The sequence below is a fragment of the Anopheles gambiae genome, chromosome 3, assembly GCF_943734735.2.
Source record: "Anopheles gambiae chromosome 3, idAnoGambNW_F1_1, whole genome shotgun sequence".
NCBI lineage: Eukaryota > Metazoa > Arthropoda > Insecta > Diptera > Culicidae > Anopheles > Anopheles gambiae.
This window is the reverse complement of record NC_064602.1, coordinates 78,613,703-78,637,055: the sequence shown is the minus strand read 5'-3', so window position 1 is coordinate 78,637,055 and position 23,353 is coordinate 78,613,703. Positions and strand designations below refer to the sequence as shown.

The window sequence follows — 23,353 nt, the reverse complement described above, 5'->3', positions numbered from 1 at the left end:
AACGTAAATTCCACATCCTTTACATTTCCATCAATACTTTCCTTTATTTTGCTTTTGCTATTGAAGTTGGAAAATTAAACGAATCTAGTTGTTCGGGTAAGTGTAACTAATGCTTCGTTTGCTGTTATTACACAAACGCGTTAGTCATCTTAATCACTAGAAGAAGCGCTAGTAATTTAAATTATTTTAATTTGATTGGTTATTTGTAAAGCATAAAAAAAACAAAAACATCGTACAGAGTAGGTTTAGGTACTATGTATTGAAAAGCTCCTTTTCTGAACAAACAATTAAATTAAGTTATAGCTTGAAAATTATTATATTAAGGAAACTATCACAATCTATGCCTGCAGAAAGGAAATATTGTTTACAGCGTTAATATATCGTTTATACTCTGTTTGCTGTTTTTGCCATTAGCATACAGTACTTTGCTGTGTTCCAATTACCTGTCGCCCGTACTAGCTGTACTGTTTTTTTTTTCGTCTTCTCCTTATTGTTTCTATTTACAATAGGTTTCGCACACTTTTATAACAACGTAAACGAATAATGCTCACTACAATGCAACCAGCAAGTAAATATATCGATTTGTTTTCTTTCTTACGTTTTGTGTATCGGATATTTTCCATTCTCTATACCATCTTTCCCTCCCCTTTCTCGTCATTTCTCTCTGTTCAACGGTAACGTACGTGTATTTGTCAATGTTTCTGTTTAGGTGTTCAAAGTAGTGTTACTATTTTCTCCCTTTATTCTTTTTTTTTTTTGTTTCATTTAACAGTACCATTCTTCTCTAAATTTTCTCTTATAGCTTTCAGCTTTCGTGAAACTTGTATTCATATATAAATAGTGCACGATGTATATTTATAACATTGTTTTGGTTTTTTTTGTCTTCTCTTTTGTTTTATTCGTTACTTTGGTTGCGTGTTAATAAAGAACTTAAGGTAGGCGATGTAGCCACACATAAGCCAACGTTGCCACTTCCCTTTTCCAGCCTCTGTCAATCGGTTCTGCTAATTAAAATAGGATGGAATAAATAAGTTTGGGCGTTTAATCATGTGTGATGGTATTTTCCTTATTACATTCAAACTGGTTTGCTTGTTGTTTGATTTAAGTATTAGTTTCCGTTGGTTTTTTTTCTTCTCTTCTTCTTATGTTTTCGATTTGTTCTAATCATATCCTCGTAACATTTTCTTTAGATATCAGCTACAGAACACACACAGTTTCTTTCTTTCTTTCTTTCTTCACATGTCTTTCTTCATACTTCATTCGTATTTTATTATGTGTAGATCCGATTTATGTTTTCATTTGTATAGATTTTTTTGTTTTGCTTTGTTATTATCGATAATTATTTCCTTTAGCAACGAATGCGTAAATGTGTATTTACTTTCTTTTTGACCAATGAGCATCGATATTGTTCCACCTTCTCTCCCAAAACCGTGTGTACGTGTAAGGGTGTGTTTTGTCTGTTCAGGTATGGGTCCCTGCTGCTGGAGAGGAAGCGCCTTGATACCATTCCAAAATTACAAATGTTTTTGTTTTCGAACGTTGTTTTTGCGAATCCAGTCGCAAAGTCGCTCTTCTCCTGCAATCGTTTTCATACTTGGTTTGCTTTATGTTTGAATATTTATGATTGTTGCGTTACAACTATGTGAGTGTATTTCTGAATCGTGTTTGTGTGTGTGTGTGTTTTGTGTGTTATGTAATGAAACAGCATTCATAAGATTTAACCACATTCGGTACTTTAAGCATTTAAAAAGTATGATTGGATTTAATGGTTTTTGTGGTACTTTTCGCACTCGTTGCAGCTTGTATTAAATATTCTATCGACAAAGGTTTCCATTTTACGTTTCAGTTTTCCTGTTCTCAAAACCTGATTTAAGCTTTCTTGGTATCTGAATTCAGTATCAGTTTGAACTATCGTAACCAAACATTACGAAGCACTGTCGATTGTACTTGACCGAATCATTGAAGGTGGGCAAGAGATTGAGATTCGATATGACTGATTCTATTTGCCAAGCTTTGATCCTTTGATGCTTCGTTTTATCTCATTATCATACGACATGGGGAGTATTTGCCTGAGCAGGACTTGAAATCTTTAGCAATGGCAGGCGAACTAAAAATAGTACGCCTCTTCGCACCAAATAGAATCCTACGAGTGTAAAGATCGAACGACAGCGATCCTCTGCGATTGATCGTCAACAGCTATAAAATAAATAAATAAATAATTTGATTAATAATATACTTCCATAAATATTGTTATTTGCCAGCTGTAGCCCGCTAAACGAAATTTGCTTTGATGGTAAGCATTATCTATATCCTTGGTTGCGTACATCATCACTAATCGAATGTTGAACATCTTCTTTTCACTACTGAAATGCCGCTCGAAAGTTAGGTCACCATATCGGCTTTCTGTGTTTGCTCCATTCGGAAGGCTTATCGATCTCCTTAGTGGTTGCGATTATGAAACGAGTGGATTGAAAAGACATCGTCTTTTGTTTTTCTTGTTCTACAATAATCATTTTGGTTTGTTTAAATTCTTCCAGCAGTCAACTAGTTCCAACTGTTATCAACATGTCGTAATGTCGGATCTCACACGATTGGCAATGCTAGACGTTTGACGCGACGCTAGCGACGTTGAAATGCCAAAGAGATAAATACATCCAGACTACAATAGCTACAAACATGATCTAGATCCAGATTTTGTTCTATTAAACGTATCACGCCACATGACTGTATGTGTGTGCAGTGTGTGTGTGTATGTGTTTTGCAGTGATGCCAATACTCTTTGGTAACATATACTTTGAGTTGCTCTACACCTTATTCCATTCCGCACCTTTCATTGGAAGGTGGCCTAAGGTTTCGGTTTGCCACTATTAAGCCATCGGGGCAGGCATTCCCAAATGTCCAAATTAACGCGTTAGATTCAGAGGTGCTCTATCCTATTTGTAGTATGTCTTTGTATATTAGTATTAACTTTTGGTTCTTAGTTTCGTTAAGTGGCATTTGCAATGTGACTAGTTTGAAGTATTTTTTTGGGAAACCAATTTAAAACAAACTAAAACATAGTTACGCTTTCCAATCGGGAATGGTCCATGGAAATATGTGGTTCTAGCGTAAAACTTAGGTACAATTCAATGTCAGCTCCATCCACCACAAGGAGCAACAGTTGTTCTTTGCGAAAGTAATCAAATCGAACCATCGGATTTGTTCTTCACTGTAAAGCCATCTGGTTACGTAGGGATCAGCTTACTTAGTACGTGGGCTGCGAGTAGTCTGCTGAAAAGATACACACCAGCAGAGTTTTGTGGATGAGTGATACATGAAGTGGTACAATGTGTAGCCCGCCCATAACACAAACCTGTGTACATACCTCGCTGTTGTTGCTGCTGCTGCTGCTGTTGGCCGGAGAACGGTGCCTCCTGGAACTGATCGTTCTCGTTCGAGGCCGGATAGGCGGCGTACTGCTGGGCAGCGCTCGGATCAGACTCGTACGTCGAGGAGAACGACGGATCAACGCCGGCCTTGAAGCGGAGGAACGCAAAGTACGCACAGCCGGCCCAGGTGAAGATGGAGAAGAACGAGAACACGATGGAAGCCTGCACATTGTTCACACCCTCGCCGTTCGGTGGATCGTCCGCCTTGCCCCACTGGTTGGTGAGGTAGCAGAAGCCGATAAAGAACAGGAATGACCAGAACGCTGCCGTTGGGAAAAGATGATTATTGAAAATTGAAATAAAAGCTGCTATACACACACACGGTCGCTCTTTTCAGCTGAGATTCGAACTGTCAACGACCTTGTCTCTAATGACATGCGTCTTCCCAATTGCTCTATTTACTCATCCGCACTGACGTGCACTAATACTGTAATATAATCTATCACGATGACATCATCAAAGCGTACAATCAATGCAGATCTATAGCTGATTTAATATATCGTCAAACATTCTTACTAAAATAACATTAAAAATACAATTTTGCTTACCGGAAAAGCCCAGATCGGCCAGCACGTAGTGCTTTCTCGTCTTGACCGACGACATCTGCTCGAACAGATACTCGCCCGCGATGAAGCCCATCGCAGCAAGGAAGGCGATCACACCGATACCGACCGCATAGTTGCAAGCGTTGCCGTCGCGATTAATTATGCAATACTCCTTGCCGTTCGCCTCCTCCCGCCATCCCTCGGACGATATGCAGCCGAACACGATGATGGCAAACAGCTGAAAGAGGGAGACCCGTCGGTCGGTCGTCGTACCGAAAAATGCATCAAGTGTGTTAATGAGAGCGTTCGGTGTAATGAAGGAAATGGAATATTTGTTGAGTGAACAAAAACATCAAAATGTGGAAACAGCGTGCACGGTCTTAAGTGGTGAGCTTTTTTTTGCGGGTCAGGTGAACCGAACCAGCACTTAAGCTAAGTGGGAGTGAATCCTGGTGACACTTTCGAATCGATATTTTCTCTATCCGCTCGTTAGCTTAGCTCCGTAGATTCGACGAGACGAAGTTCGACCCTTTTTGATGGCAGTGGATGGATGGATGGGTCAGAGACATGGAAACTGGGAAGTGTTCGAAGCTTTTAAAGTTATTTTATCACCATTCGATCCCCATTTGACGGGTGTTGGGGTACTTGGGATAAGCTTCTGGGCCTGTGGTTGAATAATTAAACTTGGATTATCCTCGCTGCTGACCGCTTCCTACAGTGAATCGAGGTTTGAAACCAAAGGAATTGATTGCTTCGTATGTAAGAAATACATGAGTTTACCTCTATTATCTTTTCATAACTCAGAGCACATTAAAATGAAGGAGTGTAACACTATTATTAAGCTCTCTTATATACAAGCATTCCATCTTAAATCCACTCCAAAACTAGTATTGCCTTACAGCCAGTCACATGCTGCTGGGTGACGTGACAAGACGCTGAATGTTAATAATGGACCCGTCACTTTTAGCACGATCTTCTCGTACCACGAATTGGTGTCTCGGCCCCAATACACACAAGAACCAAACCACGCAACAACAAAAAAAAAACCCTCATCCCAAATCAATAAAACTCCCATCAACCTCCATGCCGGTGGCATGGGGTGGTGAAGAGGACCGTCGAATGCCAACGGAGCCAAGATGAATGTGGCTCGTACATGCAGTTGGCAGTAATACTAGCATCTCACGCATCCTCTCATCAACGCGCTGGGCTGGGGTACGCGAGGCAACGCTGGTATGCCCTGTCCACATAGACCACACAGCAGACCTCGAATCGAATTCTAACCGTTTCGCTTTTCCATCCCCACCATCACCCACCTCATCTCAGAGCATGGAAGAAGGGCATCAGCACAATCACATGATGCGGGAGGCGAACTCAAGGCGAAGGCAAGGTGTGAAGGAAGTGCGAACAACTTCGGGAAATTCTTCAAACATTCCAAGAAGAGCTTTCCACGCGAATGGTTATGCTTTTTTTACTTCTTCTTTTTGCTCTATTTTCATGTGTGCGTGTGTAACGTTGTTTTCTCCTCTTCACACCAGTTGAAATGCTCTGCGGTGAGCTGTGAGACTCGCGCCATTGACACCCGTGCTTGGCCACATTATTATGTCACAGCGCTCAAGGCTTCCCCCGCGATAACAACAACAACAACAAAAGGAATGGCTTTCAAAGAGCGACAGCATTACTGTCAGCCGCAGCAGAGAACCATTCGTGCAAGCGCTGGATGTTCGGATGTGCCGATGTGTATGGAAATAGGACAGGTTTTGGTGTGGTGGGCCTGTGAAATGAAATGTTATGTAAACGTGGGCACGAGCGAAGAACGCACTGCAAGGATGAGAGTTTAATGCTCGATTAATGGTAATTAACCACGACAACTCCGGCCTGCCTAAAGGACAGCATGATGTCAGTGCGCTCTACAGCAGCAACAGCACAGCATGGAGTGAAGCAAATAACTGAATATTATAATAATTCTGATTGAAAAGAAGTTCACCATCGGCGATCGATTGAGTGGAGGTTATAATTAATCTTATGTCTTTTCATTTCCCTTCCAAAACGTGATTCCTCCCCGATGCGTATTATGCTGGGAAACTGGGAATGCCATTCTCCATCGCTGCAGTTTGATGGTAAACGTACACACACACAAGAACTTCGTGTCGATCCCGATTTCGTGGGAGAGTCGGCCTCCGCGGTGAGAGACGGCCAACCGTCTGAGAATGAGCAGGCGTGAACGCAAAACACGCGTGAGAGAAACCAGCACGGAGCCACCGAAAGCCACTACCAGGAAAATCGATTTTCGTCCCATACCCAACCGTAGGGAAAAGGTCGCTAATGTCCTACACCGAGGACCGAGGAGGGGAACAAAAAAGAATGGAACGAATTTTTCATCAATACACACACGCACACACAAGCACACACTGGAGATACTTCTTGAAGAGGGTGTCCTTCTTGGTCGGAAACGGAATACAATTCCACTGTTCGCCTGCAAGAATACTAACCCAGCAAACGGCACGCAATATAACCGTCGGGCGCTGTACGAATGCAATCGGATCGAATGCACCTCCGGCTTTACCACCACCATATGCTCCTCCGATATCCATCTTGGAACGATTTGCTTCGTTTGGGTCGTTTCTGTGGTTTAAACTTGAGCTCTAATTTGCACACTTCACTGCACTAGCACGAGCGCACCAACCCCCACACACGGCACTATCAGCACAACAAACGTGTCACACCGCTGCAGGCAATTTGCAATCAAACAATGCCACAAACCGTGCGAGTGTGCCGTTTACTAATCTTACTTTATCACACCACCAAACAGAGCCAGGGCAGAAACCACGCGTAACACTCGCACCGACTATACTGCGCTGGTGTTCGTTCACCTAGAAGCAAATCGAAACTGGCAAATCCACCCCCTACATCGGGACGGGAGTTTGGAAAAAAACGGTTACCCACGGTGCTCCTGCTCAGAATTTTCTACCATATCCGTAGCTGTGTGCTCTCGCACACTCCCTCCCGGGAGATTCAGCCACGGCCGTTCTCAGCGCAAGTGTTCTCCCTGCACGCTCGCGGGTGTTGGTGTGTTAGCGACGTTTTCCAACCCCTATTGCATCGTTGTATCTCTTTCCACCCGCTACACACCACGCACACACACGCGAGCGCGCGCCTGCGAACACTATAAATGCTAGTTCATTCTCTCTCCCTCTCTATTGGTGTGTAGGAGTGGGTGTGTGTGAGTGTGTAAGTGGTGCGTTATGATAATTTTCCACCCTCACCCTTATTGGTGTATCGCTCGCAGTGAGAGGATAGTGAGTTTGGTTTTCACCCTCAGCAGTGAGAAGATCAATCAAGCAGAACTCACTTGCGGCGGGCGGATGTAAACTACATCCCACAAATACAATCAAAATGTTGTTTGCAATTAAAGTTGAAAAGGTAAGTAAATATTCGAAATGAATTTTAAAGTACCAAAATTAAAAGGCAATTGCGAAAATGTTCAGCTAATGTTAACGATTTCTTCACTAAATTTGGCGTGTAATATTTAGTTTATAGCATAAATTCCTAGTATATTGCGATAAACTAGCTCTTACTAATGCTATTGTCTACAAGATGGCGCTGTGCAGAGAAATGGAGCAAAAACCCGGTGTATGATATTCTTTTCTGTTCCTTCTTCGAATTCAAAGTTCAAATTCAACGTAAACTTTGATTTTTTGATACTTTATTTTGAGTTATTTTAATGTTACAAAAAATTGTTTGTGATTTTGTACATGAATAAATTTAATATTGCTATATAGGCTTTCCCTGAGTTACGTGACTCTTAAGTTACTCAAGTTATTCAAGTTAGGCAAGTTTTTAACGTTGACAGTATATTTGTCAAATCGGGACAATTTGCTCCAACAATTGTCGAATGCAAAATAAATTGGTATTTTTGCTTATATTTTGAAATCACTGAAAAGGCAAAACCAACCGTATTTTCTACGCGAATTGTATTAGATATGTAATTTAGAGCATGAAATGAAAATTAAATCAAACATAAATATTTGTGAGTTATTTTTTGGCTTAAAAATATGATATTCGACGAACTGGAATGTCCTGGAAATGAGAACGCATAATTCGGGTACCTCGGGGAAAGACTGTAAAATGGTTAGTTGAGTTAGGACCTTCAACCATAAGTTCGAGCAAATAGAGGAGAATACACCGTTTTTTCACAAAATAGAAAAAAGAAGATTTTGACTATGCCCTACTCAACGCATTCCGTTTCTTTCAAATCAGATTTTGCCTGTATTTAGGCGTTCCAAAACATGCTGTCTATACTTTCAATGTAACACTTTACCATTTCAATTGAGGGACATATGTTTCACATTCATTTGAAGAATGATTTCCATATTATTTTGGGTTAGTATTTAAATCATTTAAAGAATAAAAAATAAAATACGTTACTACAACATGTTAGAAATGTTCCAAATAATTCCAAAAACGTTTTGGAAAATTTTTGCATTTCATACATGTCATGCAAAATACAAAGTCCAAAAGATACGCTAACGACCTGCAACAAAAAGTGCAACGTATCCGAGCATGAGTCTTCCAGCTCTAAAACATTCTATTTGCATTACCTCTATTGTTGTGTCACTCTTCATACTCTCATTATCAGTAGAGCTAGCTTTACTTATGCTCCGATGTCCTTGAACGTCGAGGTCGAAGATCAACCGTTCTTTTCTTATTTTAGCTCGAAATCTGTAATCAAAATACTTGCGAATTGTTGTTATGGGCAGACTGAACCGCAAATCTCAAGTGTGGAATCATTTTTGGCGATGGTACAACCCATTTCAAACAAATACTCCGACAGTAACAATCAAGACTTCAGGATTAAACATTAAAGAATAAATCTTTTATTATTTCCAATCTAAATCACATTTAGGATTCTACACACTATTAGTCTAGAAAACAGCGAGAATCGGCTACATATCATAATCCAATCTAATTCTGGTCGGCTGGATTGGGTACCGGTAGTTCTTTCTCCATCGGAGAGCATGCAACAGCAAATCTACCGGAAAGGAAACAGGCATGCAAAAATCATTTTAGTAAACCAGGCTTATACCAACGCATTGCAAGAATACTCACGGCTGTTGCATGCCAAAGAAACCACCGAACGATCCATTGTTCTTCTTGAAGTTATGGGGCGAGTAGCGATTGTACAGACCCCAGATGCTGTTCATCAGCTTGCCATTATACTTGACCGGCGTCAGATCGAGAGCTGCGGAGTGGAGCGAAAGCGGAGAGGTAAAGTGATTTGTGCGCTACGATCATGCTAGATCACAGTGGGCAGTGAGTCATCTCGGAGGAGATGGGACTTACTATTCTTGTTCAAATATCTCGGACCTTGCTTGTCACCTGTCATGCGTGCAACGGTGAGATCTTTCTCGTTCTGTGCCTGACGGATCTTGTGCACGGCGAACGCTGACTGAGGAAGACAGGCCATACTGCTGCAATCTAAGGAGAAGGAGAGTCGTACATGGGCACCATTAAATCGCCATCGTAATCAAGCTTCGAGGATCGCTCACGATCGCACGCAGGTTTGAGATCACGTACCTTCGTAAAGGTCGAACAATGTGGTCACCAAACTGAACGAGCTGAAAAGCTGGAAATAATTCACACTGCCTCCGCTACACCGTTGCTCTCTAACCATTCAGTTCCCGGACGCCACGGGTGGACGAGTTCAGGGCTTGGAAACGATGCACGAAGTACGGGGCACTCTTTATCACTGTAGAGTAAAAATCACAAGCAGGAGCAGTTCACTTATTGAGAGGTCCGGAAAATGTGGAAACCCCAACTACCGAGCGCAAAACCACGTGGTCCCAGAATGGACACTTGTTTTTCCGCCTCCTAAATCACAGATACGATGCGTCGAAAGCAGCCCTGCAGGTCTTTCGGGTCACGGGAAGTCACACACTGGCATCTACACACTGGCGTTCACAACACATTGACATCAATGTCTTTGCGCACGACTACTCAAACACACACACACACGCAGGCAGGCAATTACTTGCACGGATTCGGAGCTGATTTCATATGCGCTGAGGCAAAATGTGACTCTGGTCGTAACGATCGATGAACGAGCAACGACTGGAAAGTTTCTGTTGGTCCGGGTCGGCTTTTATGATCGAGTCCGGACGATGCACACAGCCACAGCAAAACAGATCGGGGGCCACCGGGCACACATACCGACACGCGCAATACCCGACACCCTTATCAATGCGGATGGTTCCCGAGTTCCGTAGTCGGACGGGCGGAGGTTATCATCGAAAGAAGCCCCTGCCGGGTGCAGAATGGATCGAGACAGGGATGGATCGGTGGATCCGCGCCCTGGACAGATCACAATACATTACATACATACATACAATAGGGCTGTTATCAGTTTCGAGTGGGAGCAGTGTATTTGTGCAATGTTTGCTCATTCGTCGGATCGGCTTCCATCCCTATTGCCATTAGACGTAACATCTTCCAGAACACCAGGAGGAAGAAGCAAAAAGGTTTTGTTGATTCCATAGTACAATGCAAATGGAGGCAAAAGGGTCACGCACTGAACTCTCACGTCCGCACTGGTTTTAATTTAGTGCAAATCGTGTGCAATGGGCGGCACGAGCAGCCCCGAGGTCAGGTTAGCGAAAACAATTCGAAAAAAAAACCCTGCAAAATAACACATTCCTGCCCTAAAATTGATCCCCACCCGCAAACGTGTCGATCAACAACATTAGTTTTGTGATAAAGCGCGTGCGTGCAATCTTATCATCGATTGCACTACTGTCGCACTATAATTGTATGCTTAGAACTTTTCACACTCCATAATGGAACGGTTAGCCACGTATAGTAATGCTTTCTGTTCATCGCGTAATTCATGGTTCGCATCGCCCTTTCAGAGTGGCCGTGATAACCTTTCGTCTAGAGCGGTTTGCAAACATCAAGCAAAAACTGCACTACCAGCACGATAGTGGCTTGATTCCCTTTCTGCTCGTGTACCGGTTATAACCGGTCTAGAATGAAGTCCCAAAACAACTGATCGTAAGACAAACATCAAAATATGGGATGATTTAAAAAAAGCGCACATAAGCTACTTCGCCGATCGCCATCTGATAGATTTAGGTTAAGGATCATGCGTGTACTAGGAGAGCGAGAGATAGAGGTGCTGCTAATCGCATAGATGGAAAGCCGATTTGATTTGTGCGTAAATTTAAACAATACTAGGAGCAGCCATCTGGAGGACGCTACCTATCGGAAGTGGTTTACTGATTGAAATAGCGATGACCTCTTTCACTCACTGCTAGTGAAACGCAAGTGTTGTAAATGCTTACGCAACTAATGCTCTACTTCGGATAATACTAATGGACTCTACTTCGAGTAATTCTAACAGATGGGAGAGTATTGTGAATAATAGACTCTACGTTAAAGCATGAAGATATCATATAACAAGACAAACAAGAACCTGCCATATTTGTCCTTGTATTTTTTTTTTAAACCTAAATATTTGTTCTTTCTATTGTATCTGATTTCAATGGCATATATTCAATAGTTATTCTTATACATGAAACTATGCTATGCTGTGAAAGACGTTTCTCAGAGTTCTGATTTATGGATTCTCAGAGTTCTGGTAACTTAATGGATCTAAATGCCATGTCATGGATTCTAAAACAGCTATTAAACATTTTTGTCATTTACAACAGAGGGTCATTTGCATAGTACAAACCAGCTATAAGATCGTCGTACAGTTCCTCGTTGTATCGGCTCCTCCATTGTCTTCCAACACATATAGGGCAAAAAATCATTCTGAGCATCTTCCACTCGAACGCAGCCAAGAAGGATTCGTTGGAGAACGTATGATTAGGAAGATGTTTTATTTTTTTCCTTTGCTATAGTGAATTCAAAAGAATCCTCAAGCCCATCATTATTTTAGAACGAGGAAGTTTGTTATCCGAAAAGGCACATTCATTTATAAAAATCTAAAGACATTTTGCAGAATAGCTAGCGTTAAAAATGAAAAAAATATTTCTATAATAAGACTTAGTACAGTTACGCCATCACATATTTATTATGAATAATCTTCAAAAAGAAAATTGTTACTCAGACATGTACTGTACTTAGGTACAGATGGTTTTAAAAAATAAATAAATAATGTAAGGGAAAATATTGTTCACGAGAAAATGCCTGTGAAGTAACATGATTGTAAGTAACTACATACGCTGTACATATTATTACAATAAACTTATTAAATAACCTACAAAAAAATAATCATAGTAGAAGAAATCTGGATGGAGATATCAGAAAAAATCAGTTACATCAACTAATCTTCCACATGCCATTCAACCGTTTTAGAAAATTCAAATAATTTCAAATATTTAACGAAGAACTTTTATCGCAAACATATTAGAAAAGTGGCCTTGAGTGCTTTGTTTGCACCACCCCTTTTTATTATTCAATGGATTAGTATTTATTTAAAATTCTTTCGTTAAAAATTACACTATTCAAACATTCGTTAAAAACAAACCCGCCTTACCTGTCATTTCGTGTGTCCCTCGCGGCACACACTGTTCAAAACAGCACGGGCATTGATTTGATGAAAACACATTCGCAATTCTTATCCGTTTTCTACGCGCTCTTTTCGCGTACTCATGTGCATTGCGTGCGTTTGCTAACGTGTAGCGCGAGTGAAATATTCGTGTGTGTACAACGTAGTGTTTAGCGTTATCAATTATCGAAAGTTTCCCTCAGAAAAAACGGGGTAAGTGTTTTGCACAATTTTACGTAAAAATATTTTTCCTCCCTGCCGACGCGAACTGTCACACGCACTGTGCCGTGATTGTTATGACATCGTCGTCGTGGGGTGTTTGTTTTGATCTGTTTTGGAACACCGCCAAGTGTCAGGAGGTGAAGAAAAATTTCGCACCATATTCGTAACAAATTTTGTGGCCAAACGGGCTTCTGCTTCCTGCCGGGACCTGCTACCGTGACCTGTGCCTGTAGGCTGTGGAATAGAGACAGATACTCGCTCGCTCCTTCTCTATTTACCCCGACGCCGACACAGAGATGTCTTCCCACCACCGGCACGACGAAGTGGCGCTCAGCTACCACGAGTCCTGCCTGCGCCTGTCGGACGTCGATCTGCTCAAGGGCCCGTACTGGCTGAACGATCAGATCATCTCCTTCTACTTCGAGTACCTGGAGAAGCACATCTTTGAGAACGAGCACGACCTGCTGTTCGTCAGCCCGGAGGTGACCCAGTGCATCCGGATGGTGGCGCAGGACGAGGTGGGCATATTTCTCGAGCCGCTGCGGGCCCACCAGCGAACGTTTGTGTTTTTCGCGCTGAACGACAACCAGGCGGCGGACCGGGCCGGCGGTTCCCACTGGAGTTTGCTGGTGTTTTCCCGCCCGGAGCAAGCGTTCTACCACTTTGACTCGTCGCGCAACGCGAACGCGGAGTACGCGCGCCAGCTGGTGGCGGTGCTGAAGCGCGCCCTGCACTGCCCGGACGCGCTGCTACGCACCGGCGACTGTCTGCAGCAGAGCAACGGGTACGACTGCGGCGTGCACGTGCTGTGCACGGTCGATGCGGTCGCGCAGCAGATACGCAAGAGCGGCCGGATCGAGGGCGTCCGCAGTGCCCGGTACGATGTGATACGGTCGAAGCGGGAGGAGCTGCTCGGCATCATTTTAGCGCTGGGCGGTAGAATTAAGTAACCGAAAGTCGGCATTTCCGCCAATCGGTCACATGATGTTACCGGTGCAGTAAAATGGCTGTTTCTTCTCGTGTTGAAGGCTGAAAGAGATTTAAGAGCGCGATTGGTTGGCCGTTTCCGAGCGCCCGTTTCGTTTTCCATTGCACAACGTTTGGCTATAGCGTGTTAGGGGTTTTTTATGTGCACGATCTTGCACGATGCGTTTTTGTTCTGCCTTTAACCTCAAAAACCAGTAAAGAGGAAGCGTGTTTGAAGAGCACATTTTGATTTTAAAAATTTGTTCCCGATTCAAGCGTAGCGTATTAGTATTTAAATTATTTATTTCAACCACTGATCTGATGCATAGCGTGGCGCAAAGCGTTTACTATAGCGCCCGTATAGTTTTCTACAATAAAGAAATATATAAAAAAAATCTAAATATTTTTGCAATATGCTCTCTGTTTTGTAAACCGTTTTATGAAACATGCTGCTTTATTATGTATGCTTTCTACACTCTAAAAAATAATATAAATATTATAATTTTCTTTGCAAAATATACAACCACACCATGGTGCACCCAATAGGTGAATGCTTTTTTTCAATTTGTAGAATTTATTTTCATCCCATACAATAAAACATCTCGTTGCGGTATAGATCAATCCAAAAAACAGACAAAATCACGTCCCTCTGCCCGAAAATAACGCACTGTCTCTGTACCCTTCTTAAATTCTTGTTCGTTTTAATTGGAACAACCAACGTGTTTTGTTTGCCCGAGCAAGCAAAACCAGGTCGGCAGCACCCGCGCGCACGTGTGCCGTGTCGTCGTGCTTGCGGGCCTTGCACATCCAGTCCCATGTTGTTTTGTTTTGTTTTTGTTTTGTATGTTTAAATTGCAATAGATTTCCTTAAGTATGTAAAGAAATACACAGTCTACGCTTTCACCTCCGGTGCAACCCACCCGCCGAAGGCACGTTCCAGTTCGCAGGCGACCGCCAAACACAGCCGGTCCTGGTTGACGCCCGCCACCACCTGCAGCCCCACCGGCAGCCCCTCGCGGCCCAGCCCGAGCGGTACGGCCGTGGCCGGCAGCCCCAGCACGTTAATGATGGCGGTGTAGCTAAAGTTAAGCGCCCGGATCAGCGGCTCGTTGTGGTACGGCGCTACCGTCGGGTGGGTCGGATAGATAAACACCCCATTCTCGCCGAGCATGTCGCGGAACTCGCTCACTAGCTCCTGCTTCTGCTGCACGTAGTGGTGGTACTCGGCCGAGCCGTACTTGACCCCTCCCCGCTCGGTCAGCGCGGTCAGTATGCCGATCAGCGTGTGGTTCGACATGCGCAGCGGCCACTTGGCCAGCTCGAGCCAGGGATTGATGGCGCCCTCGAGATTGGCGAGCTGCGAGTCGAAGCCCACCTTGGACGGGGTTTTCATGTTCGCCAGCCACATCGGGGCCGACTTGCGCAGCTTGTCCAGGTACACCTTCTTCACCTCCGCCTTGACCGTCGCGCGGAAGTGTGCCATCACCTTCTCCATCGCGTCCCGTATGTCCAGATCGACGGGCGAGACCAGGTGGGCGCCACCGTCGTTGATTTGGTAGAAGAACTTCACCTGCTTCAGATCGACCGGCTCGTCCAGGCGCAGCTTCGGTGCGTTCTCGTCCGCAATGATGCGCAGCATCGGCTTCAAGTCGGTTGCGTAGCGACACATTGGACCGATGCCTGGGAAAGAAAGGGAAGGGAAATTGTCAATTTACGCATCGTCATTCCGTCGTGATTGAATCGCTCCTCCTTATCTTTACACCGATATAGTGTCGTTAAACCTACAGCTGAGTGCACTTCAGCACCAACGCAGCGGGCTCTGTGAACGACCTTTGATGCTTTGGGGTTGGCTAATAAAAAACGGGCAATGTAATATATCTTATCGTACCTAGGAATGAGTTTTGCTCCTCCGACAGCGCCACCGGGTACTGGCCCTCGTTCGAGACGACAAACTTGGTCGGCTTATGGCCAAAGATGCCGTTGAAGAAGGCGGGCATGCGTATCGAACCACCGATGTCGGACCCGAGCCCGAACGGAGAAGCGGCCGCCGCCTGTATGCATCCCTCGCCACCGCTCGATCCACCGACGATACGATTCGCATCGTAAGGGTTTCGCGAGCGGCCGTGAATGGTGTTGACGCTTTCCCACCTGTCGCAAGAAAAAACAAAGCCAAAGTTAAAAAAGTCATAAGGCAATATTTTTGAAAGCCGCTACGCACCACATGCAACACTCGGACACGTTCGTGAGGGCAAAGGGTATGGCACCGGCACGCCGCATCAGCTCCATTGCCCGCGCGTCCTTGTCGCCGCGTATGTTCCGCCGGTTCCAGATGCCGGACGTGTGCAGCAGACCTGTGGCAAAACGGGGGTTGAGAGAGTTAATTTCCCTGCGACACTGCGACCCACTCCTGTGTGGTGCCTTCCCGTACCTTCCACCCGTATGCAGTCCTTGGTCGAGATCGGTACGCCGAGGAACGGTTTTTCGCGCTCCAGCTGCTCGACGGTCATCGTGCCGGAAGCGATCAGCTTGTCGGCCCGCTCGGCATCCTTCAGGGCCGCCTCGAACCGCTCGTCCACGACACAGTTGAGCAGCGGGTTCACCTCCCGGCACCGGTCAATGAAGGCTTGCGTTACTTCCACGCTTGTAAGCTGCGGTGGGGAGGTTAAAAGGTAATTAGGCTCATAAGACACTTTGTGGCGAAGCTTCGCCTAACACCCTTTACCTTGCGTGTGCGAATTTTGGTCGCGAGCGAGGTGGCCGACTCCATCAGTATGAGGTTGGTGATCGGTGGCATCCGCTTGCCGTGCTCGCCGTAGATCGTGCGCGACAACCATCGGACGAGCAGGACGAGAAACTTGTGCCCCACGTTGATGACCGTTTTCAGCAGCGAGCGTGCCTTGCGCCGCTCCAGCAGGTTCTGCTTCGTCTGCGCGTCCATCCTTTTGGCGTGGCTCGGCGTTGCACTACCGGCTCCGCATGCGCCCAGCGTGCGAAGGAAGTTCTTGGCCTTGTGCTTTAGCTTGTCGGCCTCCCCTCTCATAGGTGGGTCGGTCGTCGTCGTGGGTTGCTGAAAAGGGGGTCAAAAAGACGAAGCAAAGTTACGTTAAGCACGTAAAGTGTTGAGCTTTTTAGTAACTCTATAGGGAATGGGAATGCTCGATGGATTAAATGTAGTGAAACCTTCACGAATCTCTTACTCACGAAAAGATATATCGAAAAGAATAATTTCTTAGGCAACAAGTTGCTCTCTGCACGTCTTCCAACGCAAGCCGAAGCGAAACAATCACTTCAAGCAGCCGATTGGCCCTTCCACACTGTGACCGAATGTCTTTCGGTCACATTTACTTACTCTCTTTCTCTTGCGGGGGCTAATAATAGCAGCCAAGCGATTGCAACGACACAATTAACCGCCGGCATCGGCAGTTTGCGAACTGCAGGAGGAAAGAGAGTGTGTGTGTACCACCGCCCGGTTTGTCCACTGGAAAAGTGGCACAAAACCGATACCACCGTCGCTCTGTTCGTGCATCGTCAACGCGGAACATCAACTTCCCATACACCATCACACACATACTACTTCTTGGTGTCGGTGGTTGGGTAAAATGGGGAAGAAAAGTGTAAATATAAAGACTCTCGACCCTAAAGTCGCCCAGTCGTTGGCGTGTGAATGCCAGTTTTGCCTTTGTCTGGCTGTCCTACCAACACGAGCACAATCTGACTTCCATCCGTGTGCGTGGAAAAGTGTGTTGCTCATGTTACCATCCCTTTCGGTTTGGTGCGTTTCGATATGCATTCAATTTAATGGGAATGTATGCAAGTTTTTTGATGATCTCCACATTTGGCGATGTCTGTGCATAATGTGGAACTACACTGGTTGCTTTTTAACCATTCACTTTCAACTTGAAACATATGATCTTCCACATTGCTCCTCCGTACACAGGGTGTTTCTGAATATTGTTTCCGTCCAGAATTTTTCATTTATGCTAGCTATCAATTCCAAAAGTTGCTTCACAAATAATTCTTGAATTTTGAATGCTGAATACTGAATACTTTCAAATTGAGTGTGCAAATTTGGAGGATTTGTTTTATAAACGTGCACCGTTAATTATTTTGTAAAATATTGCAATTAATTCTAGTCCTTTTGCTTGTTGCTCATCAAAACAAAGTAGCTCAAGTGATTGCTGATACAGTTCTATCGGATGACATCGTTAATTATAATGATTTATTAATTGGCTCATCAGCCACCATTTGCGTAATTGCTATTACCGGTAATTACTTTAGGAACATTGATGGTTCATTTATGATCAAAAGGGCTAATGGTGTACCCAATGCTACCTTATTGTTTGTCCAAATGTATACACCACATGACGGGCCAACGACCTTTCCATATTGCATATACATCAAGAAAACTTCAGGATAGATTTGGCTAACCAGATCTAGTCTGATGCACCTGTGGTAGAAAGGTTTTAAGGGATAAGGGAAAACAACTTATCAAAGGCGAAAGGGACCGAGGCGAAATAGGTTCAAACCCTATTTAAACATTGAAACAACTACAACATCAAGGAAATAGGAATATTGAAGACTGTGTATAATGCTCTTTTACATTTACAAGAGTAAGAGTCACACAAAAACAAGGACACAAAGGCAAAAACTAACGAAAATTCTACCCACATTTAGATGCAAAAATGTCTTTAAAGCAAGATCTTTGAACAATCCAACGACCATGTCTTAACCATAACTTTCATATATGTTTAACATTTTAACCGTTTGGTTATCAAAATTATTTGATCCTTATACGACTATTAACGAGGGTTAACTGCACTCACAAAAATAAATTTTGGATTACATTTAAAACTTTTCGAGAAACACAAGGAAGTCACATCTAAATGTTAAATTAAATCAATGCATCTATATAATCAACTGAGTATGTTTCCGAGTGATCTTCAGACGCTTGTTTGTGGATCATGGAATTACAGGGTTTTTGAGGGGTTCTCATTGTTGTGGGACTCTTTATTTACTCTTTTTAAGCGAGGTGAATTGAACTCTATGGCACATTTTTTGAAATTCCTGGAAATTTCAGGGTCATTGGAAATTCCAGGATCATTGGAAATTCCTGTTGGATTCATCCAAAAAGGATGCTTTAATTCCCGCAAATAAGAATCAATAAAGTGTCCCACAACTGCTAAGAACCCCAGAAAACCCGTGTAAGCAATATTTACAAAAGATGTTGTAGATACTCTCTCCATGCACACAAACAATCATCTCGTTAAATCCAGCTATTACAACGCACTTCTAATTGTAACAATAACAAAAAAAACAACAAATACACTCATCCTACGCCGACCAAAGTTCAAACGAAACACCCTTTAGCACCATTTATCGCGAATGATGTCACCGCGTTCGTTTCAGCAACGTGGAAGAAAGGTGCGTTTACTTTGCAAAGCCGGCAACAAACAACTCGTGTATCTCACAGGGGTAAGGGGCAGAAAATAGGGCGCAGCACTTTTGCGGTTTATTCCATCCATCTTCTCTACTTCGCTACATTGCGCAATGGGATCCCTTATCCCCGCATCCCCATGCAAAACAACCACTTTCACCATGTGGTGCGGTGCGATTGTCGTCGTGAGCGACGACCGAATGATAAATATTGCAAATAAAATGATACTGGGTCCACTTATCAGCGGTACGATGGGAAACAGCTTTATGTATCAGTTGTATCTGCTGCTACCCAAAGAAGCGTTATGAAATTCTGTTACCCATTTCTGGCTCGCAACCTATTCATAATCTATCATCGCTCAATAAAAAACTGCAAGACGCTATAATTAACCACTTGTTTTCCTGTATGAGCAATCATTTAGCTTGTCGTGCTCAATTGCACGGCCAGCTGGAAGAAGCTTCTGGTTCCCCCTACGTACTGTTCGACGTCGTAAGAAGATACACACCAGTGTGCGATATTCTAACACAGCGCTAAACCGCGCTATGTATCAGAGTACGTCCACATCATCTAATGCCGGCCACGGTTGTTGCATTCGTATGGCAGCGCGCGATAAGTAAACCGAGACTCGCAGGTTTTTATTAGATAGCAGATAGCACCAGGCGACTATTTCCCGCTTATCGCCCGCTCGGTTTAGGAAGCAGAACAAGTCAGCCCATCGCTCATATGCCGTTGCTCGGTGGGTGGCGGCGTGGTGCTTGCACACGCCATGTTTATCTCTGTATCAAAGGGGGACACACTTAAACTTCCATCGATCGACTGCTGTGGACGTAGCACGAACAATGTGGGACAATATTTTCTAGCGGGTTGGGTGGGACCTGGGAAGTACTGGTAGCAGCAACCCTTTCATCAACCCAAATGGTTTGTGGCATGAATGAATTATGCAAAGAAAATATGAACCCTCGTACGAAACCGGTTCGACCACTCGGTTCGATTGATTGTGTATTAATACGAGAGTAACTGGGCCAGTGTCTTCGCCCATTCCAACCCGACGACCGCGCGTTGTGTTTGTGTTCGAAACGCTTCGTGACTTCCTTCTTCCTGTTTATCTAATTCCATAACCTCGAGGGCGCATGGCGACTCGGACATTGGCAGCAGCTAATCTCTCCCCCGGTTGCCTTCTACCGTTTCATACATTTTCCTTCGCTCCCACAGCTTTTACCCACTGTCTCTCGGTCGTGTCGGTCCTCTTCTCCAGTTCGTAACGGCGACCGGTTACATCACCAACGGTTCTGGAGGAGCTTTTATCGAATGCTATCGAAAACTCGCTCACTAAACCAGCGTGCGAAACCTTGAACCTTTGCCTACATTCTCTCCCCCTACCCTTTATCAAGGGCTTCTCTTGTCGCCCGCCCGTGGTGGGGAGAGGTGCGCTTTAATGCTTCTCAAACGTCGACACCACGGGGCACGACGCGGCTATCTCATCGAAGCAACAGCACCAGCAGCAGCAGCTCGCATAAATTATCAAGTCCGGTTCAAGGTTTCTGCACCTCAAGGTCATCATCGTCGGCGTTTCGGTGGATCCGCCTTTTTTGCGCCCTCTTTGGGGCGAGAGCTTCGTCGCGCTCGTTTGTGCGGTTTTGAATCTGGCCGGTGTTCCACGCGTCGCTCGCAATATCTCGTCCACGAACACACATGACACACGACGAGGGAGGAGGCGGAAGGGGGTGCGAATTATGTATGAGGGTCAGAAGAAGAAGCAACAAGTAGCTCCCCGCGGAACGCGCACGGTCGTTGTGTAGGCAGCTGATTCGCTCTTTCATAGCATGCTGCCGCTCTCCACTCAAGCGTCTCGGTGATGTCGCTGGCGCCGCTGGCCGTGTGTGACGGACGGGTGGTGTCTGTGTACCCCACCGGTCGGTCGAATGATTGTTTTAACCGGTTTTTCGCACAACCGTAACACGGTGCCGGTTGTTACGGGCAGAAATTTGCTGACGACGAATTGTGGTGCCTCTGCCCCGATTATGTGTGCAGTGACGACATCGACCTGGTAATGACTAACCAGCCGTGTGTGTGTGTCTGTATGCTGCTTGTCGGTCTGTACTATGTGCCTGTTCTGATCACCGACGACACGCGGACCTGACAAGTGCTTGAGTCCATCCAGCTGGCTTCGTCGTCGTTACACCAGTGCCCACCGTGTCCCCTTGTTTTAGTTATGAAATCGTTTCACACACACACACAAAACATTTAACGCCCGCGCGCGCTCTTGAGCAATCGATCGACCACTAACTTTCTTGCCATCAATTCTGGAATGTTATCGAGCGTTTTGTTGTAATACACAATTTGTGCGTGGCCATCGCTTAATCGCATCCAAAACAAAAACAATAAACTATTTATAAAACCGCACCAGAGACGCAAACCTTGAGCGAATTATGATGATGATGATGATGATGAAGGTGATGATGATGATAACCACATTATATGCCGCTCTGACGCATTCGGTCGCACTTAACGCCCTATTTAGTCACCGTTTTGCTAGTCACTGCTGGTTCACTACACTAACCTTCACCCCAAAACGGCTACTATTGTTGTTTGCCGTTATCAGGCCGGACCTGGTGCGAGTTTCAAGCTCCACTGGTTTGGGCTCACTGTGTACGGGTTGTTTGTGACGATCGACCGTCCGCGCCAAGTTGCGTTTGCCTTTTGTTTGCGAGCCGAACGACGGCTGTCAAATGGCCGTGCGCAGGGGCGACCGTGGCTGACAGCAATCGCGCGAGAATGGTACAGGGTGCAGGGTTCGTGCGGCTTAAATTACGCGTTTGGATTGATGCAATTTATTTTTCTTAGTTTTATTATTTTACTTTTTTTGACTATTTTTTTATAGATTATTTTTCCCATAATAAACAATCGTTTATTATGTGCTCCATAACTTCAAACGAAAGCTCCATAGTAATATGGCACTGTCTTGCTCAATAGATGGCGTATTACAACTCATCATTATATTGCTGTCCCTTTCAAGCAATGCTAATCTAATCATGACCTATATAGCCTTCTAGTTTTTCAAGAAAAAATCTATAAGAATAGTCGTGTGGTCAGATACGCGGGTATCAACATCATCGACCATTACTCAAATCTCATTTGCTTCAGTTTATGATGGTTCACATTGGTTCACAGATTCCGTTTAGTGGTCGTTTAGCGACATTATGAGAAGTGGACATGATGTTGTGTTGGTGGTTTCAACTATGTTTAGCTGGAATCAATCCATTCCCAAGTGCCACAAATCCACTAAACGACCACTAAACGGGTTCTAAACGACTCAAGCTCTCAACCTAAACGGAATATATTGAGGTTATGCATCGCTAGAACTAGAACGGCGATACGGTTGTTCAAATACTAAATTCCAATGGAAACCACCAGCATTGAAGCATGTGAGATTAGAGTAATTGACGTTGGTGTTGATACCCACGTATCTGACCACACGACCATTAATATGGATTTTTGCTCGGAAAGTTGGAAGACTATATAGGTCATAATTAGATGAAACTTATCGAAATACATTGCAAGAAAAGGACAGCAATATAATTATGAGATGTAATACGCCATATATTGAGCTAACCATTGAAGCTATGGAGCTTTCGTTTTTTTCTAAGGATATTTGATTTTCCAGTCGTTTAAGCTTAATCTGTGGCGCTTGTGTATGTTTTGCTAAAATCAGCTAATCCAGCTATACATTTAAATTCTTCAACAAAAAAGACTGGCCATCATTCCCTATGTGTCAAATCTCTTGATAACTGTGTCATTTTCATGCTCGATTTTTAAAAATTTCATTTAGTGTTTTAACGGTTTTAGTCGTATTTTCAATACATCGTTTATTGACAGATAATTAATGATAATGTTACATCATTTGGAACAACATGCAATGATAATGTTACATCATTTGGAACAACATGCCTTAACAAAATTGTAATGTTAAGAAAAACAGATATAGTAAAAAATTAAAGGTAAAGAAATTCAGAACATTTTTATGTTTAGCAAAACCGATATCTTTGATCAATAATAAAATCGTTAAAAAATAGTCTTAGAAGTATAATTTCAGCTTTAAGTAAGTGTCGCTAGCATTTACTAGCAGCGAGCCCTGTAAAACCGGCTTGAAATTGTCAAAACCAAAATAAAAACAATTCACAGTGGGCCGCACATGGTCAAAACTTGCGTGCAA

General features: G+C 44.1%; 5 protein-coding genes across 15 annotated transcripts in view; 2 read left to right on the top strand and 3 right to left on the bottom strand.

Annotated features, from left to right (window-relative positions):
• Positions 1-460: 460 nt before the first annotated feature.
• Positions 461-6,946, bottom strand: LOC1270617 (synaptogyrin). 4 transcript variants are annotated; one of them, XM_309332.5, is made up of 4 exons: positions 6,463-6,944; positions 3,977-4,211; positions 3,365-3,691; positions 461-3,270 (listed from the first exon to the last, which is right to left on the bottom strand). In XM_309332.5, the coding sequence occupies exons 1-4, from the start codon at positions 6,562-6,564 to the stop codon at positions 3,245-3,247; spliced, it is 690 nt and encodes a 229-aa protein (XP_309332.5). In that variant the 5' UTR covers positions 6,565-6,944; the 3' UTR covers positions 461-3,244. The 4 variants fall into 4 exon arrangements, with proteins under 4 accessions (XP_309332.5, XP_061515051.1, XP_061515049.1 ...); XM_061659067.1 differs by having other exon boundaries at positions 461-3,267; positions 6,463-6,942; XM_061659065.1 differs by having other exon boundaries at positions 3,234-3,270; positions 3,353-3,691; positions 6,463-6,946.
• Positions 6,947-8,824: 1,878 nt separating this feature from the next.
• On the bottom strand, positions 8,825-10,832 carry LOC4577572 (uncharacterized). 3 transcript variants are annotated; one of them, XM_061659063.1, is made up of 5 exons: positions 9,793-10,207; positions 9,548-9,719; positions 9,314-9,448; positions 9,080-9,212; positions 8,825-9,002 (listed from the first exon to the last, which is right to left on the bottom strand). In XM_061659063.1, exons 2-5 carry the CDS (start codon positions 9,642-9,644, stop codon positions 8,936-8,938), a joined length of 432 nt encoding a protein of 143 aa, XP_061515047.1. In that variant the 5' UTR covers positions 9,645-9,719; positions 9,793-10,207; the 3' UTR covers positions 8,825-8,935. The 3 variants fall into 3 exon arrangements, with proteins under 3 accessions (XP_061515047.1, XP_061515048.1, XP_001237215.2); XM_061659064.1 differs by having other exon boundaries at positions 9,338-9,448; positions 9,793-10,106; XM_001237214.3 differs by having other exon boundaries at positions 9,548-10,832.
• A 1,678-nt stretch (positions 10,833-12,510) lies between these two features.
• Positions 12,511-23,353, top strand: part of LOC1270621 (cytochrome b5 reductase 4) — a 60,283-nt gene continuing 49,440 nt past the window's right edge. The window contains exon 1 of the mRNA XM_061659055.1: positions 12,511-12,731. The gene's annotated coding sequence lies outside the window, so the exon portion shown is untranslated. The remainder of the gene's footprint in view (positions 12,732-23,353) is intronic.
• On the top strand, positions 12,729-14,249 carry LOC1270619 (sentrin-specific protease 8). Its single transcript, XM_309334.4, has one exon. The coding sequence runs from the start codon at positions 13,037-13,039 to the stop codon at positions 13,688-13,690; it is 654 nt and encodes a 217-aa protein (XP_309334.3). The 5' UTR covers positions 12,729-13,036; the 3' UTR covers positions 13,691-14,249.
• On the bottom strand, positions 14,261-21,898 carry LOC1270620 (fatty-acid amide hydrolase 2-A). Of its 6 annotated transcripts, none has more exons than XM_061659056.1 (6): positions 21,701-21,898; positions 16,429-16,773; positions 16,135-16,354; positions 15,925-16,057; positions 15,595-15,854; positions 14,261-15,386 (listed from the first exon to the last, which is right to left on the bottom strand). In XM_061659056.1, the coding sequence occupies exons 2-6, from the start codon at positions 16,744-16,746 to the stop codon at positions 14,599-14,601; spliced, it is 1,719 nt and encodes a 572-aa protein (XP_061515040.1). In that variant the 5' UTR covers positions 16,747-16,773; positions 21,701-21,898; the 3' UTR covers positions 14,261-14,598. The 6 variants fall into 6 exon arrangements, with proteins under 6 accessions (XP_061515040.1, XP_061515042.1, XP_061515041.1 ...); XM_061659058.1 differs by having other exon boundaries at positions 21,666-21,873; XM_061659057.1 differs by having other exon boundaries at positions 21,558-21,870.